The sequence below is a fragment of the Setaria italica genome, chromosome III (assembly GCF_000263155.2).
Source record: "Setaria italica strain Yugu1 chromosome III, Setaria_italica_v2.0, whole genome shotgun sequence".
NCBI classification, from domain to species: Eukaryota; Viridiplantae; Streptophyta; class Magnoliopsida; order Poales; family Poaceae; genus Setaria; species Setaria italica.
In genome coordinates this window covers 45,506,085-45,525,925 of record NC_028452.1, presented here as the reverse complement: position 1 = coordinate 45,525,925, position 19,841 = coordinate 45,506,085, and the positions used below count along the sequence as shown (strand labels likewise).

General features: G+C 45.2%; 3 protein-coding genes and 1 long non-coding RNA gene across 6 annotated transcripts; 2 read left to right on the top strand and 2 right to left on the bottom strand.

The window, feature by feature from the left end:
- The first annotated feature begins 155 nt into the window (after nt 1-155).
- LOC101764707 (protein TRIGALACTOSYLDIACYLGLYCEROL 5, chloroplastic) lies at nt 156-1,915 on the top strand. The gene is made up of 4 exons (XM_004962863.3): nt 156-303; nt 413-457; nt 1,399-1,431; nt 1,521-1,915. Exons 1-4 carry the CDS (start codon nt 264-266, stop codon nt 1,697-1,699), a joined length of 297 nt encoding a protein of 98 aa, XP_004962920.1. The 5' UTR covers nt 156-263; the 3' UTR covers nt 1,700-1,915.
- Nucleotides 1,916-2,162: 247 nt separating this feature from the next.
- Nucleotides 2,163-2,969, bottom strand: LOC101764303. The gene is made up of 2 exons (XR_002677051.1): nt 2,866-2,969; nt 2,163-2,674 (listed from the first exon to the last, which is right to left on the bottom strand). It is a non-coding gene; the product is annotated as an uncharacterized LOC101764303 (long non-coding RNA).
- A 5,528-nt stretch (nt 2,970-8,497) lies between these two features.
- Nucleotides 8,498-9,437, top strand: LOC101759052 (ethylene-responsive transcription factor ERF039). Its single transcript, XM_004964053.2, has one exon. The coding sequence runs from the start codon at nt 8,559-8,561 to the stop codon at nt 9,435-9,437; it is 879 nt and encodes a 292-aa protein (XP_004964110.1). The 5' UTR covers nt 8,498-8,558.
- A 1,884-nt stretch (nt 9,438-11,321) lies between these two features.
- On the bottom strand, nt 11,322-16,642 carry LOC101763897 (LRR receptor-like serine/threonine-protein kinase EFR). 3 transcript variants are annotated; one of them, XM_022824891.1, is made up of 5 exons: nt 16,299-16,642; nt 14,860-15,332; nt 14,423-14,652; nt 13,437-13,495; nt 11,322-13,323 (listed from the first exon to the last, which is right to left on the bottom strand). In XM_022824891.1, exons 2-5 carry the CDS (start codon nt 15,297-15,299, stop codon nt 12,319-12,321), a joined length of 1,734 nt encoding a protein of 577 aa, XP_022680626.1. In that variant the 5' UTR covers nt 15,300-15,332; nt 16,299-16,642; the 3' UTR covers nt 11,322-12,318. The 3 variants fall into 3 exon arrangements, with proteins under 3 accessions (XP_022680626.1, XP_022680627.1, XP_012700129.1); XM_022824892.1 differs by having other exon boundaries at nt 14,860-15,052; nt 15,131-16,602; XM_012844675.2 differs by lacking the exon at nt 13,437-13,495 and having other exon boundaries at nt 12,810-13,323; nt 14,860-16,597.
- Nucleotides 16,643-19,841: the final 3,199 nt, after the last annotated feature.

Below are 19,841 nucleotides of genomic sequence, written 5' to 3'. Positions count from 1 at the left end.
CTTGTCAGTGGGTGGGCTTTTTAGGAATTCAGATGGTGGTTTTGCTATGGGCCTACGTAGTGTGGCGCCAGGAAAAAGGTAGTCTCAGCCCGAAGTGATGGGAAAGCCCATGTGAAAGATCAATACGGCCCGGCCCGTTGTGTCGCTGACGTCAGCTCGTCTTCACCACCAGAGTGAAGCGCTGGGTCCGGGTTCGCCTTTCCCCTGGCTTTCCCATCTCTCATCCATCCGCGCGGGGGGCGAGGAGGGGGAGGGAGCGAGCCATGGTGGTCAGCACGTTCACTGGCCCCGGGATTGGGATCGGTGAGCGGACCAGACACCCCATCCTTTCAGGCGTCGAATATCAGATCTTGCGGTTGCTTTGATTCTCGCTCCTTGTTGATTCGTTCTCTTTCCGTCCGATTCGGTGCAGGTTTCGGCGTCGGCTGCGGGTTCGGCGTCGGGTGGGGATTCGGAGGTGAGAGCCTGCTCTTCCGTCGCGTGGCTGATTGCGTTTTTCCTTTTTGCTGGGTGACGATTAGACTGTTATTCTTTTTCTGAAGTCGTAGGAGTTGGGGTGAGAATTAAAAATCTTAACTTTAGAATTGTATTCGCGAGGTCCTTGTTTGGGGTTCTACGTTCTGGTTGTCGTTGTATCTTAGATTTACTTGGCGCCATTTCAGTTGTAGAAAACTATAAATGGCTAGTATCAAATTATGGACTGGATTGGAGTTTCTTTAGTTCATTCTGAACCCATGAGGAACCTAATTTAGCGATGGCTTCTTTCTGCTGTGATGACTGGCAGAATGGCGTTTGATTCATGGTGGTACACGCCACATGTTTACTGTCTGTTTGTCTCTAACTAGTTACAAAAGGGATTACAGACTTCCTGATGGCATAACTAACATTGTGCGCACGATTTGTTTCGGGACACTTGCACTTGTGTTTACCTTACTTACAGTGGTTGCAAAGTAATCTAGAACCAATTCACTAGACAAACATGCTCTTACTAAATTACATTGACCCACATCTTAACTTTGCTTTTGCGAGTATTCTGCTATAGTTGTTTATGAACATAGGATACCTATCACACCGTGGAAACTGTTCCTTGTAGTTAATGTAAGTGACGTTTTGGACATTGACTCCAGAACCACAACTTTGACTACTACTTTTTATTACAAAATACTTATATAACAAAAATATACTTTTATGGAACTACATTTCAGACAAATCTGATCATGTCATTTTCAAATATCATAATTGGATATATAAAAAAGTAACATGGAACCAACATTTAGAATGGGTTGACTTAAGCAACTCAAAATGTCGTTTATTTGTAACTGGAGGGACTGGTATTCAATGATAATGCCCATTCATTATCAAGAAATGACATGCTTTTGGTTTGCTTTTCTACCGCAGGAATGCCTCTTAACATGTTCGGCTTGGGCATCGGTACTACTTCTAGTCTTTTTAATTACTATATTATTCTACATCACTTATATTTACTTTAAAGTGGATTAAAATTTATCTTGCTAAATTAGGTGGGGGCTGCGGAGTTGGTCTTGGGCTAGGATGGGGCTTTGGCAATGCTTATGGTTGTCAGTATCGATCTTCAAGAGTCCAGTTCCAGGGCATTGAATTTCAGAAGAAGGCAGAAGGAGATGAAGCATCAAAAGTTGTTCCACCGGAGATTGCTGAAAAGTCTCGTCCTTGTGGCTAGTATACCCGCCACCATATAATTTGCACAGCTATGTTCTATGTGTCCTCTGAATTGCAGTTTAATTAGATACCTGTGTGTTCTTTGGTAGCAATGTTATGCTACACTCATTTTCATTTCTGTTGTAACCAGAATGATGTTAATGGATGGAAATTAAACTAGGAAGGAATGACCCTAGTACTAGGACTACATGCTATTCATTTCCTTTTCATGGTCAAATTGCTTTTGTGAGTTGCTCTAATTTTATGTTTATGTTATACAGCTATCATCTCTAGACATGCTCTGAAGTTTGAATATAGGCATAATCTTATTGAATATAAGTTTTCTTAAAGCATTAGCATTATGACCTTCTATGCTTGCTTCTCCTTTAGCGTTATGATATACAAGGCTTAAATTGTCTTTTTAGGACAATCAGTAGGACAGGCTTAAAAATGGTAAAAATACTGCTACTCCAGAATGTTCCAAATGTACAGTTAAAGGCAGGTTTTATTTAGGTAGAACCAACAGAAGGTTAGAAAGAAAAAAAGAAAGGTGAATATTGTTCGTGATCTGTTGGTGGATGCGGTGACTGCACGCTGGAACCGTAGCAACTGGTAAGTAGTATTTCATAGCATCCATGGACCTGGCTTGATGGTGATGGGCACTCCTGTGTCTTTTTCCTCCCTGGAACACAGAGCTGCCTTTTTGTGATTCTTCCAGTGCAAAGTGTCACACATTTAAACAAATGGATGGTCAAGGAAAGCAGCATCGTTCTTGGGTGTGGTAGAGCTAGCTGACTCTGCCTCTCCAGTCCTGAACCAGTATGACTGCCGGAACGAAGCTGCACCACTGGGGACATCCTCCATGACCCATTCAAAGCCCTTGGGGTAGTATATCCCTGTCCTTGGGTGTGGCACCCACAATGATGTTTCTGCTGACTTCACTTCTGCAGGCTCCAGTCGCCTCACAAGGTTAGTGCTTTGCTTGTTCTTAATTCCCCTGCATATAGCAATTTAAGCAGTTACTTCAAAGAGATGAAATGATGCTGCATGTTGCTATTCAAGTCTTTTCAGTATAATATGAGATGTATAATCGATGTTCAGCCATGCTTCAAGAGCAACAAGCTGGAAGGAACCAGAATGAACATCTGTTTGTTTATCGTTGCAGGTTCAGAGTGGATGACTAGTTACCGGAGGAGAGCTGTCGATTTCGCAAGTGCATGGCGGCCCATTGGCACAGGCTGCAGAGGTTACCTAGATGCGGTGGTGGTTATCCTTTGTAGCAACCAGCTGATGGCAATTCCTCCTTGTTTGGTACCTCCCTCATCCTCAACCCAGGTATTTATACACTAGCTGTAGCCTTAGCAGACGCAATGCCACCAGCCCACCACCAATCCACCATGGTCCTGGCAATGAAATATACACCGTACATTCATTGGATAATGGAAATCTGGACACGCTTAGCATACAGTAAAGTTAACTAGGAGTGGGATTTATTGCTGGTCTGCGGGATTAGAAACGATTTTGTTCGCTGTCGCTAGCTTACGATTGGCCAACTAAAATGATGGTTTTGAGCCTCTGATTGGACCCCTCTGGACAAAAAACCATTGGAATTGATGCTCCCAGAATCTGAAGTCAATTGTCATGGTAAGTGCAGTCTTGGACTGTACTGTTGCTACTTTGTAGAATCGTGCGACAGCACCATCGATGCTGTAGCTAGCATTATTAGCAAAGAGGATCCTTGGCTTTAAGAACAAAAGATGGGAACATGACAACCAGTAGAAAGCTATTACTGAAATTCCTTGGTGACATTGCTATAGTTAACTGCAAATAATTTTTGTTATAAAATTGTTCCGGATTTCATATGAACAAGATTGACATGTGGACCAAATTATAGGTGAACTCGGTGGAAATCCATCTGCAATTGATTTCTTATTAAGATTTTGAGCTACTGGAGGGCTGTCTTCAAATTTCCGCACATAGTACATATAACTCGATCCATCATCCACATACATTCTATCTGATTTGATCTGATCAGCACCATCAACAACCGGTTTCTTCTGCACAATAATGGAGAGCATGGGATCCGATTCTCCCCTTCCAGTGTATAGCTGTGGCTCAAAACTAAAGACAAAGCATTTTTTCGCTTCTTGTCACTTCATGCTGCTATTTTCCCAGACCCTCCAGATTTGACAGTGCAGCCATAGGAAGCAAGCACGGCACTACGATTTGTTAGAAAAAGCATGAATAGGAGTTGTACTAGGACGCGTCTGAGAGTGGAATAAAGCTCCCGATTTTGTTCTCATCGCCTTCGATTCCTCTGTTCGATCCGTTGCTTTCATTGGAAGGGCAGGAAATGTTCCGTGCTGGTTGATTATGTTGCTACACACATGAAGAGAAGCGTGTGGACGCATGTTTTTGGCGATTCCTTATCCAGAAGAAATTATGAAGGGGGCTGTCTGCTTGACAAGAAATCTTGATCAAGTCGTAGATTATGGACGCATGTTTTTGGCGATTCCTTATCCAGAAGAAATTATGATGGGGGCTGTCTGCTTGATCAAGATATTTTGCTTATTACTCCCTCTGACCGTTAGAACAGTTTCCAGTACACAATGAACTAAATTTGTGTGGGCACTGGGAACAAACTATGACTATAGTCGTATAGAAATCTTTTGATGCCAAATTCGCTAATACCACTTTTAAAGTGAAATATCTTAAATAGTGTAATTGATCGCATTTCTAATTAAATCGGCAACTACTTGTAGATGGATGGGAAATGAAATGTTCTGTGTATTTTACAGGTTTGCTTCCTCGTTATCCAACACGCAACTATTTATTCTGTTTGTTTTCAAGTCATATTGATACTTTGATGTGTCTTGCTGCCTCTGCCAATGGAGCCTAGATGTCTGTTTGCTAGTAAGCACAAGACTGTTAATGTCAATCTTAGTATGAAAATCGCCATGGTTTTGAACATGTCGAATTTGAACTTTGGTCAAAGTGTAATAGATAAGTTGGATTTACTTTTGTTTGTTTGTTTGTTTGTTTGGAATGCATGGACTGATTGATGGTTTTGAACATGGGCGGTTAATGCCACTGCTAGGGTGAAAAATGCCATGGTTCTAAATGTAATATCTTATCCTTTTGAGATGGTATTATTGCCTATTTATTCATCTATGTCAGTTACAGATGGACTCCAAATGAAACCAATCGCAGCAGAGCTTACCAGGATCTGATATCTGGCAGCACAAGTCTGCAACCTTGCAGGTAGTACTACGGTACGTTTGGCACGGTCTCAGTTACTACTAGTTTCCAATTGAAACTAAGGAACAATCCTGCCTTTCTCGGACTTAGAGGTTAGAGCAAGATAGTAGTAATTTTTAACCTCACAGCACAGGAATCTTTGGGCCATCGATCGTGACGTTAGAGAGTATAGAGATGCTAAAGCTACAATGGGCTTCCATGACAGAGCAACATTGTGAAAGCACAGGGATGAAGATGTAATCTGAACTTTAGGCCCAGCAATAGAATAAAATCCATTGGGCTGGGCCAATCGCTTGGCTGATACCTCAGTCAGACGCACTGATAAAAATTTGGGTCGTGTACCTGAAATTTTGGTACTGTTCACCGAAAGGCTAATTTTTTTATCCGAATTTCGGTGATTTCGACGAGGACAAAAACAAGGTGAAAATGAAATTGAGGACCCTGCCAGACACTCACTAGTACATGATTGGGCTCTCTCCCTGAAAAATGGACACTACAACATGCACGTCTCGGGGCTTCCTCTCTTTCAGACACGTCCTGTTCATACCTTTCAGAGAAGGATAAAGCAAGGACCCCCCCCCCCCCCCAAAAAAAAAAAAAAGAAGAAGAAGAAGGGGGTAACAAAGAATAGAGCATGCACGTCCTGTTCATATCCTTTAGACGGCAGGTCATTTTCATGAACAGGATACTACAACATGTCGCGGCGGTGGACGTATGCACCAACCCGCAACCACCTTTGTCATACTCCAAACTGTGTTTTCTGCTTGGAAACATTTACATGTATTTTGGAGCATTTTTATTAAAACACCGGTCTCAGTTTAGTAAAAGCAGAAGGCCACATGAGGGGCTTATGGAATCGTGTTCATGTGAAGCTAGCGCCATCTTTAGCAGGAAGGGGCTTCTGGCATAGTGGCATGGCATTACCTTGAAGAAAGATGAACCATTTGAACAGAACCACCCCGCCACCCCCGGCTGGCATCTACTATACACAGGCTGGAAAATCAGGAACACACTAAGGAAACAGATGCATATATCTCAGCATTAGGAACAACAAGCAAACAAGAATCCAACTCCTACAATGTATTCTTATTTTTGTGAGGGATTTAACATATATTACTATAGAGAAATTAATTACAAATTTGGAATGAGCTTGATTGATGTGTGCAAAATCAAGGTTCTGGTGTCTGAGATTTAACCTAGCGTCTCGTTTTTTTTTAAAGAGAGATTTAACCTAGCGTCACTTCTAAGTTGTACACTTTCACATTGTATATGCATGACAGCATGAGACGTCAGGCAGAGCTGGCAACCTCACTTCTGACTAAAAATAGGAATGGTCTCTATTTCTAGTTTTTGTCAGAAAAGGTAAAGGCGGCACGAGCTAACCCCTTGTTCACTTTACTCCCAACTCCCAACTTTGGCACTATGCAAAAAGAAGATTCCCCATCACATCAAACTTGCGGTACATGTATGGAGTACTAAATGTAGATGAAATTAAAAACTAATTGCACAGTTTTGTTGTACTTTGCGAGATGAATCTTTTGAGCCTAATTAGTCAATGTTTGGACAATAATTCACAAATACAAACGAAACGCTACAGTGTTGCTACAGTAATTTGGCACCTCCCAAATTCCTCAAGTAAACAAGGGCTAAATAGAAAGGGGTGCGGGTGTCTTTTTTTGCAGATCACCAGAATTAGTCTAAAGTCTAAACTAGCATTCCTGACCATGAGTTCCATGCAGAGATTACATGATCGCTGATAGAGAATTAACACTGGGTAGCTAGTGGCCTGATAATGGCAGAAATAATACACAAAAGCCAAAAGTGTACGTAGCTAGAAGACATAGGGTTAGGCTAGTGGAAAAGGAGACTAATTATATTGCAATTTGATTGCAAGTTAATAAGACACACTGCAAATTGTTTCCAAGACAAAGTAGGTCCCAACGAGATATGCATCATTATCTTGTTCTCTAATGGATCTTTGTTTATACATCGATTATTGGGGGGACAGTGATGTCTTGGGGAGGAAGTGCTATTAGGTAGGGAGTCTATCAGCGCCATGTCTGCAAAGATCCCGTGTAGATTCAGAAGCTATTTTTCTGGATACTGAATACCATGGAAAATCTATGACATAGATCCCAGGCATCAATAGATGGGGTAGCTGAGCCACTGGCAATTTCCATAATGGGTTTTAGCTAAGCAGCGGCATACAATTTAAGTTCCCGGAATGCATGAGAAACGTAACCTATTCAAATATAACGTACTGTTGTCAAATAACATGTCTATTTTAATTTGAAAGCATATGTATGCAGTTTGAAGCATGATGTATGTTACTACTTACTGTTGACTGAATAAAATAAAATGCGTAGTGCTTCAACTTTGTGTGCATTCGGAAAACTTACAACACAAATATACTGGTCTAACAAGTCAAAACTCTACTCTCTCTGAACTGATCGTATGCAGTTGAACACTGGTTGCTTGGAAAATGTAGTTCCACATGTACACGTGGTTGCTTAGTCATTATCCACATAACCTATAGTATTCGTAACTCCTTTGTCAAACTTTTGGCGTCAACGTATTTGAGTACCCTAAAGAGGTTTCAGCGCAACGCTAATTTGTTCAAGATAATAGCCTAGGTCTTATAGTAACCTGTCTTTTATTTGCAACTTGGGATGATAGATGTAGTTGGGATATCTCTATGACTCAATGTAGGTGCTGATCACCTGGACTAGTGGTGTCTGATCACCTGGACATCATGGACTAAATATGCAAAATACAGGTAAGACTTGCACAAGTGCACAACAAAGTATAGGACTCCGGGTAATGTGATATTATATTAAATTGCATGTGTACTTCAAGGCAGTTAATTGTTAATACCTATCTTCTGCTAAATAATCCATCCAATTCACATTTTATCCAAACCAAATTAATAGATGACCTTTGGGTACTTCAAGGCAGTAAATTGTACTAGTTGCACGTCTCATGCAATGATGCAATAAACTAGCTTCATTTTATATGTTGATCTCTTAAACACAGCACCTATCATCATGTTATACTTTGTTCGAGCACTTCTTTTTTTTTTACTGAACTTGATCGACCACTTGAGCACCTGCTTGACTCTCTTGAAACAGATAGTTGTCGTCGGGGGCGCTATAGTCATATATGACTTTATTCAAGGAAAACATTGGTATTAACTTATTTCTGTTTCTTGAATGCCTCCTCAACAGATCAAAATCCAGCAGCAGCTAGGGCATAAAAAAAATGTAATCCTTTAATTTAATTTCTCCGAGGTATTAAAATCCTGCTTGACTTCCACTAGTCAAAATGTAATCCTTTTTCCGAGCCATTAAATTCATTTTAGAAATCAATACCCTAGTCGAATCATCCTGAGCTTTTTTACGGTGCACAATACTACTACTTAGTGATATATAGTATAGAGAAAATCTAAGCATCTATTATTATAGGTAATTTAGTAATTATTACATTATAAAAAGTAAGATTCTAAATGAAATGATCTTGTATATAAATCGACGCAGCAAGCACTGTACTTTGCTGCCGCACGTTCTTCTCCAATCAGCAGTGCACTTGTCGCCTTGACCCTTCGAGTAGAGTCGCGATAGCCATGCATGGACGCCGACGGGCTCCATGCAACCACCACCATGTCTTCCTCTTCCTCCATTACTAGCACACAACGACAATCCAAGAAGAAGCCCAAGCCCAAGCACGTGAAGAGCCACAAGGCGGCCGCCGCTGCGGCGGGCGACCATTGCCAAGCACGGGAACGGGAAGCCACGGATGGCGCCATGATGTGCGCGGAGGATGAGGAGAGGAACAGCGGCGGCGCGTCCTCCGGCGAGCACGCAGCGTCAGCGAGCTGCCGCAGCCGGAAGAGAGGGGCCGCCGGCAGGCACCCGTCGTACTGCGGCGTGCGGCGGCGCAAGTGGGGCGTGTGGGTGTCGGAGATCCGGGAGCCGCGCAAGGCATCGCGCATCTGGCTCGGCACTTTCCCGACCGCCGAGATGGCCGCGCGCGCGCACGACGTCGCGGCGCTCGCAGTCAGGGGCCGCGCCGCGCGCCTCAACTTCCCGCAGCTCGCCCACCAGCTCCCCCGCCCGGCGTCCGCTTCACCGGCAGACATCCAGGCCGCCGCCGCCATGGCCGCCGCGGCCGGCGGCGTCGACGCTGCTGCTCTCGTCGGCGAGTGCGAGGACGACGTGGTGTCGCCCTCTGCTGCCGAGACGTCGTCGCCGCCGTCGTCATCGTCTAGCTCCTCCTGTGCAGCTGCGGGGCCGCCGGCGGGCAGCAGAGACGACGACGACAACGCGATGACGGCAGCGCTGTTCGACCTGCCCGACGACCTTCTGCTGGACCTGAGGGACGGTCTCTGGTCGTCGGAGTATTTCTGGGCCGCAGCTCCGGTGGCGGCCGGCCTGGAGTACCACGACGGCGAGGAGGATGTTCACGGCTTGTATAGTGAGCCGCTCCTGTGGGCGGCAGACCAGTGACGACGACTGATGCGCACTCCATGTCTACACGTGCTTTTTTACTTGCTCGAGTACTGTAATAGCCGTCACTTGCGCAGCTACGAAAACGCAATGCAATCGGTGTGCCTTCGCATGCATCCTTTTGTTTATCACGTCAATTATCCGTTTTAGTTTTATGGTAAGCATTGACTAAATTTATAAGAACCATGAACCGAGCAGGCCTGGGAGCAGCAGACAGTATACTACTAGCCATTGCCATGATCTCCGTGCTTCCAGTAACCGCACATTCAGCTTACGTCTGCTCAGACAGCAAAAAGGCAAAGCCAGCTTCGAATTGGACTGCAGAGCACAGGCCTTATACTATTGGCAGCTGGATGGGCTCCAAGGGTAAAATTGTACTTCATGAAACAAAGCATATAGTGTTGTTACACTTAGAAGCGGGCCGGCGTCTACGTAGACACAAGCTGGTAAAGCAAGTGTACAGGGAAAAGAAATGAAAAGGATGCTCAACGACAGCACATGCACCATCAGCTTCTCAGAAACGAAACCAAACAACGAATTTGATTTGATTCATATATGGGCTAATAAATTGAATGACGAGTATATAGTACTCCTTTGATCTTGCAACAATTTGATCCCGCTTTATATATTGATAATAAGGGAGTATTTGGCAGCACTCCACTCCACGAAAATTAGCTCCACTCCACCAACTTAAAAAAAACTCGTAGCCAAACACGTTTAGCTCCACCAACTTCAGCTCCAGAAAAAAGGTGAAGCTAGGTGTCAAATCCACGTTTTTGTGAAGTACCTCAAGGGGTGCTCCAAAAACTCCAATTTCAGACCCTCATGAAGTTCTCATTATCCTATCGCCCCCCTTGTCCCGTCGTCCCGCTCATCCTGTCGCCCCCCTTGTCCTGTCGTCCCGCTCATCCTGTCGCCCCCCACCTCTCGCGAAACCTAGTAGTGGTGCTGGTCGCCTGGACCGCTGCCGGTCGAGTCCCCCGCGAAATGGATGGCGATGGCGACCCTCTGCCACCGCCAGCTAAACCCTAGCCCCGTGGGCGGCGCCATGTCGGCCGCAACTGCCACCGCCTTGGCAGCCATTGTTAGAATAATTGGGCAAGCCCAATTATTTAATTAATCAAATAAATCCCAAGATCCATTAGTGGTGGTAGTTACAAAAAAGAATAAAACCAACTTGGATGTTAAGAGGATCCCTAACCAACTTATATGGTGAAGCTGTGCTGCACCTGTTGAGAAGTTGACAGAGGGATAGCAGGATGCCACACGCACGCGCGCTCGCTCGTTGAGCCATGCCGAGGCGACGTGATGTATGGGCTTGGTCAGATTTTGCAGTTTTTTGTCAACTGACATTTTCATTTGCTGCATTAACCTGGGCATTCAAAGTGCCGTGCCGAGGCGCGGTGACGTGATGTCTGGGCTTGGTCAGGTTTTGCAGTTTTTTTGTCACAATTGATGACTAGTAAGTTACTTGACATTTTCATTTGCTGCATTAACCCGGGCATCCAAAGGTCTTCTGCTGCCTATAAGAGAGAGGCTGCCTCTCATTCTTTCGTGTGCGAAAAACACTTAACACTAGAGCTTTTGTTCACTGCTGTGTTGCGATTTTGTCATCTCCGTTCTGGCGATCCGTGTGCATGAACTTTGCCGGAAGAGCAGACCTCCAAAGCTGCGCTCTTCACCAAACTCTGCACCCGAGGAGTAGAAGGGCGATCAAGTTTTTAGGAAGCGCGTCTGCTCACTTTTCGTCTACAACTACTTCCTGGTGACGCATCTGCACTACCTCAGCTCTACATTGCGTCAACTCTCGAACGGCTACATCAAACAGGCTCGACTATCAATGTCGGGTAACGGCGCATTCGGTTCTTTTGGAACTGGCCCCGCCTCTGGGTATTTCCTTTTGAACTTTCTCATTCGATTCTTATATTTCACAATACCTATTGTATGCTTTATGTTCATTGCAAATACAATGAATCATATTCCTATTTATACTATCTTAACTGTCATGTTTTATTCTATATTTCGAATTAAAATGAACCGTAAAATACCTCTGATTTCATATTTCGAATTAAAATGAACTGTAAAATGCCTCTGATTCCAACAGCCATGACCGCGGGCTCGGCCTCCATGGCCGCTGCGCAGTCCCCGGAGCCGCGCGACAACCTGTCGCTCGCGGACGTGTTGAGCATCTCCGTCTTCATGGCCGTCTTCTTCCCCCTCTTCGTTGTGCTCCTCGCCTTCGCCTGCCTCCACCTGTTACGACGACAACCGCCCCGCACCGTCCGAAGCGAGGCTGATGTCGCTCTTTGCGCCGGGCACCGGGTGGAAGGCCGACGGCGACGACAGGTCCGGCAGGGGAGATGCCACGGGGCGTCGTCTTTCCGCCGCCGCGAGAACTCATCGCGTGGAGCAGTAGCAGAAGAGAAGAGAAGCGTCTGATCGCCAGCAAAGACGGAGAGAGAAGCCTTAAGCCAGGTTCAGCGCCGACAGGTGATTCTGTTCCAAAATTCTGATGATTCCATCAGTCGATTCTGTTCCAAAGTTCTGATGATTCCATCAGTCTGTTTCAGTAGCGATGCTTCTTCCAAGATTGAATAGTTTTTCCATGTATCTGAACTTTCCTATCCATTCTGTTATCATGCCGTCAAAATTGTTGGAATCTAGTCCCAGGCCAGTAAGGCCTTGAAGGTTCCCTATGCTAGAAGGAACAGAACCTGAGAGTTCATTCTGACCCAAGAGGAGGTACTGAAGTTGGGATGTCAGATTTCCCACAGAACTTGGTAGCTGTCCATTGAGCTGATTTTGAAACAGTGCTAGCACATTCAGGGAGCTGCAGTTTGTCAAGGAATCCATGAACATCCAGCTCTGTTTGCCATTTGCTTCAATCGATCTGATTGAATTCAAGGTTCAGCCACGAGAGTTTTCCTAGAACTCCAAGAATTATCGGCACATGACCTACGAAATAATTTGACGAAAAATTGATGTCCACAAGGCGCGAAGCATTGGACAACGAAGGAGGGATCACTCCACCAATTTGGTTGTAGTCCAGGTAAAGCCTTTGCAAATTGTGAAGAGTGGTGCCAAGATCAGTTGGCAAGTATGGCATGCTCAGGTAATTGCTTTCCAGGGATATGATTTCCAGGGAAGAGAGATTGAAGATGCTCTGTGGAATTGGGCCTGAAAGCTTGTTTCTACCAAGGGCTAACAATGTCAACCGATGCAGCCACTTCAGTTTCTCGGGTATCCTCCCCTCGAGTTGATTCTCTGTGGTTATAAGCTCACTCAACGTAGAGATGTTTCCGAGTGAAGATGGGATTCCTCCAGTGAGGTTGTTCTGAGACAGGTCTAGACTGGCAAGCTCTGACAATGATGCAATTTCAACCGGAATTTCTCCTACCAGTTGATTGCTGGACAGGTCCACGGCCCTCAGGCTTGTGCAGTTGGTGAGTTCATTTGGAATTCTTCCTTGCAATGAGTTGTTCCCCAAGACCAGGAACTTGAGCTGGTTCAGATGACCCAAGCTAGGATGTAGTGCTCCGGAGAATCCATTTTGCGACAAGTTGAGCATTGCAAGGAATGTCAGGTTCCCGAGAGAGGGTGAGATGTGGCCAATCAAGCCTTGGCCAGCTAGGTATAAGGTGGTGGCGCGGCGAGGATGCTTTGCACTGTCACAGGAGATGCCTTCCCACTTGCAGAAATGGATGCTGTCATTCCAGGAGGCTAGGGTTGCATGGGGATCCGAGGAGATGCTGTTCTTGAAGTCTAGCAAGGACAGGCGATCTGTCTCGGTGGAGCAAGTGGCCTTGTGTGATTCAGAAGACAAAGCGGCTATTATGAACAGTACATGTGGGGCAAGCTTCAGTTCCATGGTACCTGCGATAGGCTTCTAAAAAACCACATGTTAGGCAAGATAGTTGACAGTGCTGCAACTTTCAACATTATGGACACAAGAATTGAGAGGTAGCCAAAAACTGAGGGAAAAAGTAGTGCGATACTAACTTGGAGCTGGTTCCTCTTTTCAAGAGAAGACACTCCTGCTAATAATTCAGGTGTTTTTCCTGCCATGTTTTCATTTTGATCATCAGGTTTAGTTTTTTTTTTCTATTTAACAGATTTTAGAACAATGTTAAATAACATCTTTAAAATTTTGTTATTCTAGTTTCATATCAAAAATAGAAAAATTACGAAAATTAGTGAGACTTAATTTATGATAAGTTCCCCCCAGTACCTTATTTGTGACAGCACTTATCTCTGCAATAGAATTTGTTTGTAAAAATGATTGTTCACTTCTGCACAAAACGATGCAACCCATCTTGTTTCCTCAACTTAATATGACTTGGACAAAACCATCGCCCCAAATTGATCACTAGTTATCCAGTAGTAAGTAATCAGAATAGCTTGAATTTTATTAGCTTCTTAATCATTTGATCCAATTCATCCAGATAAGAAACATACCATGGACTCATGTAATCCATAGAGGAGCACAACTTAAATCGCGGCACAAAGATGAAAATGAAGCGTGGAGTCAAATTCAGGGCCAAAAAAAATAAACTGCATCCCTTGCTCCACTTTTGCCTGAACTGAATCAGTCATGAAGAATTCGTCATAGATTAACATGTTTCTTGTAGTGTAAAATCTCTAGATTTTTACTAAATTAAACCATAGTTGCTTCTAAAACTTCAAAAATAAAGCACTATATGTATCCTAATAAAGATCCTTGAAAACATCATATATGCATGTGCTGGTTCCATCATGCATGCAGCCACAAAATCGCCAACCTATATACCATAAGTCCATACCGGCTTGGCCTCCACCACCTAAATGTGTACTACAATACCTTTTGCTCTCCTACGTAAGCAGAGTTCCCGGGTCATCTTCACCAGGAAACTCTTCAACTGGACTAAGTCCATCTTCACCGCTCTCAATTGGCTCCCATGGTTCATTTTCTTGACCCCGAGCGCTAGCTTCAGATCTAGGAAGCTCACCTTTCCATGCAGCTGCCTTGCCACCTGAAACTGCAAAGGCGGCGGCGATCCCAGGTTCCGTGATGTCGTGTATGCTCGCTCTCTTGCAGTTGTCGTGTTCCCTCTGTTTCTCCCTGTTCCGGTACTTCTGGTAATGGCTGGCGATCTGGCTCGCGGTCCTGCTCGTCAGGTACTCCCTCGACATCGCATTCCAATTGCCTCTATAGAAGGGCAGGCCCGCTAAGAAAAGTCTACAAGCATTTACCAGATCAAAGATCAAATATTCAGTGAACAACATATAGGCGTTTGTTAGCATCGTTGATGCCATACATGAAAATAACTACTACTACATATATCTTTCCACTCTCTATTTTGAATTTTGATGCCATACATGAAAATCAATCCTATAGCTTGGTAACGAAGTTATTGAGGCAAGAAGAAGAAGACGATGCACATACCTGTGCTCATCTTCCGTCCACTTCTCAGCCGCCTTCTTATTGCGTTTATCGCCGCCAGCACCAACTGCCCGCTCAGCAGAGTTCTTCCTCGCTGCAACTGGTGGAGCAGCGGGCACCACGGCCTCGGGCACTACTTCTTCCGCCGCTACGGCCATAGCAGCAATCTCCATGTCCCACACGGGCGGCGTCAACACTTCCAGAGACTCAAGGACGTGGCTTAGCTCGGCGAACATGAAGGTGCACCGCTGGTGAATCTGGGCCGGCGTCTTACCGATGATGCCGGAGGCGACGCGGAGGGAGACGGTGTTGCGGGTGAAGAGCAGCAGCTCCAGGAACTTGTCGTCCCTGCGGGTCCACTTTGGCTCCTGCTCCGGCTCCGGCGATGCAGCAAGGGCCGGCGGAGGCGCCGCCGCCGCTGCGGCGTACCCATCGTGGTGCATTGGGGCTCCCAGCAAACAGAACGTAGTCCGCAACTGCAAGTGCCAACGAGATGTCCGTACAAATTGGGCTAGAGTTCTAATTTCTAACCGACAAGAGGAGGTGGAGGTCGGCGGGAGGCACGGACGACGGTTGCGGAGTCTAAGGAAACCGGTTGGGCAAAGCTACCGTATGAGCAGTGGACTTTACCCATCTGTACCTTAAACAGATAGCAAACCTTTAAACGGTTTGTCTAACGTTTAACCGTCTGTCCCAAAAAAAAGTTTAACCTTCACTCGATGAAAGATAAGAACTTTCCGTTTTTTGATATGACAGCGCCTGGACGTCCATCGCAGCATATCGAAACATCACAAATCGAGGGAGAAGAAGACGTGTGTGGTTGGGCTGCGTTGCACGCGGCTGATATCTTTTTCTTGGCCCATGATATCTTTTTCTTGGCCCATAAAGATCCTGTTTAGATTAAGTTAAGTAATGTAGATTCCTACATTTGGTATCAGTTAAGCCAATTGCATTTAGACATGGACCCTAAGGCTGTGTACATTGAATCTTAGTGTGCAATTGAGTCGCATTGTACTGGTTTTCTATGTTTTTGATCTACACAGTAGCATTCTAGTGCGAACTGCTATGCTATTAGGCCTAATCTTCTTCGGTTACATGTTAATGTTCAAGTTTTAGTTCGTTAACTTGATCTGTTAAGTCAAGATTAGACCGAATTAGATCTCAGTTAGCCTAATTACATGCCTAAGCTACTAGATCAGACCCTAATTGAGTTCTAATTCATGTTAATTACGCAATTACAGTTAAGGTTAAGTCTACTGGTTCATCCCAATCCCCACTGGTTAGCCATATCGCACACGATTCACTCGAAAAGGTGAAATTAACTTGAGCATCAGCATTTAGAAGGAGGGGAATTGGGCGAATTGCAGTAGAATTAAGAAAAGAATCCCCAAAGTTCCAATAAAATTCCCAAATACCGTCAAATCCCTAACCCTAAGTTTTACCTCGACATTTGGCCGCGCGTGGCATGAGATCCGCCGCGCGTAGATGCTGTCGAGGCCCTCCCCGACCGGCTGCCGCTGCAAGACGCCTCGGCGTCCACACCTCAGAGTAGCCGGCGGCGCGCCTTGGAGCCGCCTCACCCGAACAAGCAGCCTCAGATCGCTGCGCCCGGACCGCCTCGACTTCGCGCAGCCATCAGCCTTGGCCGCCGTCGTCGTCGCCGGGCTGAGCCGCTGGACATTGGCGCCTAAGACGCAGCCGCCCCGCCATCAGGCTCCACGGCGGAGCCCCTCGACGGATCCGCGCGCGACCAGGTCGCACGCCGGCTCCGGCGAGAGGGCCCGCAGTGGGGCATGGCTGGGGCGGCGGCAGGGCGGCCACCGGCGGCGAGGCGCTTGGGGGGGGGGGGGGGGAGGGGGCGGCACGCGCGATTTTGGTCGACCGAAACGTGCGCCTCGCCGTTGGATCTCAAGAACGGTGGAGATCGCCGCGGGGAGGAAGCTGGGCTGAAATGGCAGCCCAACCATTGGCTGCTGGGCCTAAAGCCCAGGCCGGCGCGGGAACCTGGTTTAGGCCGTAAGTTGGACCCTTAATGCTGCGCGAGCTGCTTACGCCAGAAACGGGCCGTGAGCGCGCTGGGCCGTTTTTCGTTGCTGAGTTTTACGCGGGCCGCTAAATATGTTAGCCGCGTGCAGACTGGGCCGTAAGATCGGCTGAGTTGAAACGCTAGCTGTGCACAGGCAGGCCGTCATCTGCTAGGCAGGCGGGGTTTTAAGTTGGGCCGAGCAGTTATACTTTTGCTAAAGTGCGCAGAGGGCCAGTTGCGGGCTAAAAGTCAAGTTGGGCTGGAGTTAAGATTGAGCACAGTCCACTGTTTTATAAGTTACTATGTTTTATAAGTTACCAGTAGAATCCCGTACGTAGTACGGGTCTTTACCCTCTCTAAAATAATTATCTTCTTATTTTCGATTCATGTTTCATAGTGCTATATCACTTTTCTTCTTCTTCTTCCCAAAATTCTGCACAAGGAAAAGTTAAATAAGTAGATAAGCTATCACAAGAAGAAGAAGAAAAGTTCATAAATTTGATACCATGTACCCTTCTTGCAGCGTGATACGGCACAATCTTCTTGACTTGTTAGGTTGGCTAGTGTGGTGATGTAGAAAATGTACAAACAGGTGTCACCATTTTTGTCGAGAATGAACACTCACTTGTTCACCCGCTTGTTGTCCTTTGGAGTTTGGATATCCTAGTCATCAGGTGATGTCATTTTTGTTGAAAATGATTGAATGGACACTTTGCTTTTAAAAGTCAGTTGTTTGCCTGCATGTTGTACTCCCCAGTTTGCAACACCATTTATTTTCGTTCTTACTAAGCTAGTGCAAAATAGCACTTAGGCCAATTGTATCTTCGGGTGGGCACATAATTGCACAAAACGATGCGACCCATCTTGTTTCCTCAACTTAATATGACTTGGACAAAACCATCGCCCCAAATTGATCACTAGTTATCCAGTAGTAAGTAATCAGAATAGCTTGAATTTTATTAGCTTCTTAATCGTTTGATCCAATTCATCCAGATAAGAAACATACCATGTGCTCAGTTATCAAATGCCTGTCAAATTGTTGCGTCCGCAGATTGCTGCAGGCCCGGATATACATCAACTCTGATGTCCTTTTCTGTCTCCAGTCCCTCCCATAAATCTATCTTCTGTTGAAAACTGGTCTAAAAGTCGTTATCAGCGTTGCAGTTCTGAGAAATCGAGAAGATTGTCCTTGTAAAGGAGATCGATGATCTGAAGATCCATTTGTTCATGTGTTTGTAGTGCCAAGTCGAGACGCAGATTTCGTGGCAAGAGACTCTGAGTCTGAGGTCAATGAGGTGGTAATCCATTAGTGCTTGCTTGAATGTTACGGGCTCATTTTGAGGTCCTGATTGTTTGAGCTTCTTTTGACTTCTCATCCTGACCCAGCTTCTCTGAGGATGTGAGTGGCTGGAAGAGATCAGGGGCCGGGCGAGCAGGGGCCGACGAGGACAAGAAGGGCCCAAGCGAGCAGATCTTGCACAGGGCTGACGAGGACGAGCAGGGGCGGAGGGCGACGAGCGGGCGGCACGAGCTAGTACGGAGGGAGGGTGGCGGGCAGGCAGCGCGACCTGGGGCGGAGGGAGGGCGGTGGGCAGCGCGAGCAGGGGTGGAGGGAGGGCGGCGAGCGGCACAAGTGGGGGCGGAGAAGGAGGCGGAAGACGAAAAAGAAACGTACCGATTCGGTACTTTACCTAGAAGCTCGCTAGAAGTTTGTTTTTTCCTCCTTTCCAGCTTTCCATTGTAACATGGCTTTCTAGAGCATGAGAAGTTATCATTAGCGATTGTTCAACTCATTTCATTGTTATTTTTTGAAGGTAAGAGAAGTGGTACATGTCCGTTGATAACAACAGAGATGGATATATCATACGCAGTGTTTCGAATCGTAATCATCACAGCAAAGAACAGCCAGCAGAAGTAATTGCAGTGGGCTGATTTAAATTTTTGGCCACATAAATTTTAGTCCTTCAATGTTAACATCAAAGATAGTGCTGAACAGTGAAAGAGAGTTTGGGACTTTGAAATTCAAACCCGAAGCTAAAGCTCAATAATTCTGTGAATGTTGATCATAGAAGTTGATGATTGTGGGAAACGTATTTCCTTTTAAAGATGGAATTGGTTATTTAAAATTTATGCGGGTTGCATTATTTTACATTCAAATTCAGTACTCATTCAAGTCACTATATATGAACATTTTGCTAACTAAAATGTTTATTGACTTATAAACTCGCTTAGTATTAATCATGTGACGACTTTAATGTTTATAAATATGATATATTTTTTTGGTAAAAAAGGAGTGTAAAAAACACAACACATGTCTGGAAATATAAAGTTGCTCTTTTTTTTTTAACATTTTAGCATATGTATTGCAGCTGAAAAAGGGGGTCAAATACTCAAATGTAATGGCTATAGCGAGCGTAGATGTATCAGTGAAAATTTATAGTTTTGATTAGTGATCCTATAGCGGATTATTTAAACTAATTCCTAGTCATATCAAAATCATATTTTGGATATTATTGTCCATTTATTTTTAGAAAAATAAAGTTCCTTTAAGTGTGGTATATCTCGCCGACACTTGTGTGTTTAAGTGGAACATCTCGCAAGCTGACATGGTTTTTTTTGTGTATTTATAAATAAAAATTAAAAAAAATACAAAAGGGCACGACGAACACGAGACCTGACACATGTTAGGAGAAGTGGGGAACAACGAACACGAATTCTATTGCTGCCTTCACTTTCATTCGTATCCCTCTTCAAATTAAAATTAATTTAGTAGCGTGTTTCGAACGGATTGGAGGATGAAAAAGATTTGCGATATTACAAAAATCAAACCACGGCAAATTCTTTAAGCCGTTCTTTCTTGGAAGACATTCCAACTTTAGAGGAGGGCGAGAGACTGACGCGTGGGCCCCCCCGCATCCGCTTTCCCCTCGCTCCCCAGTCCCCACAAGGGTACAAACCC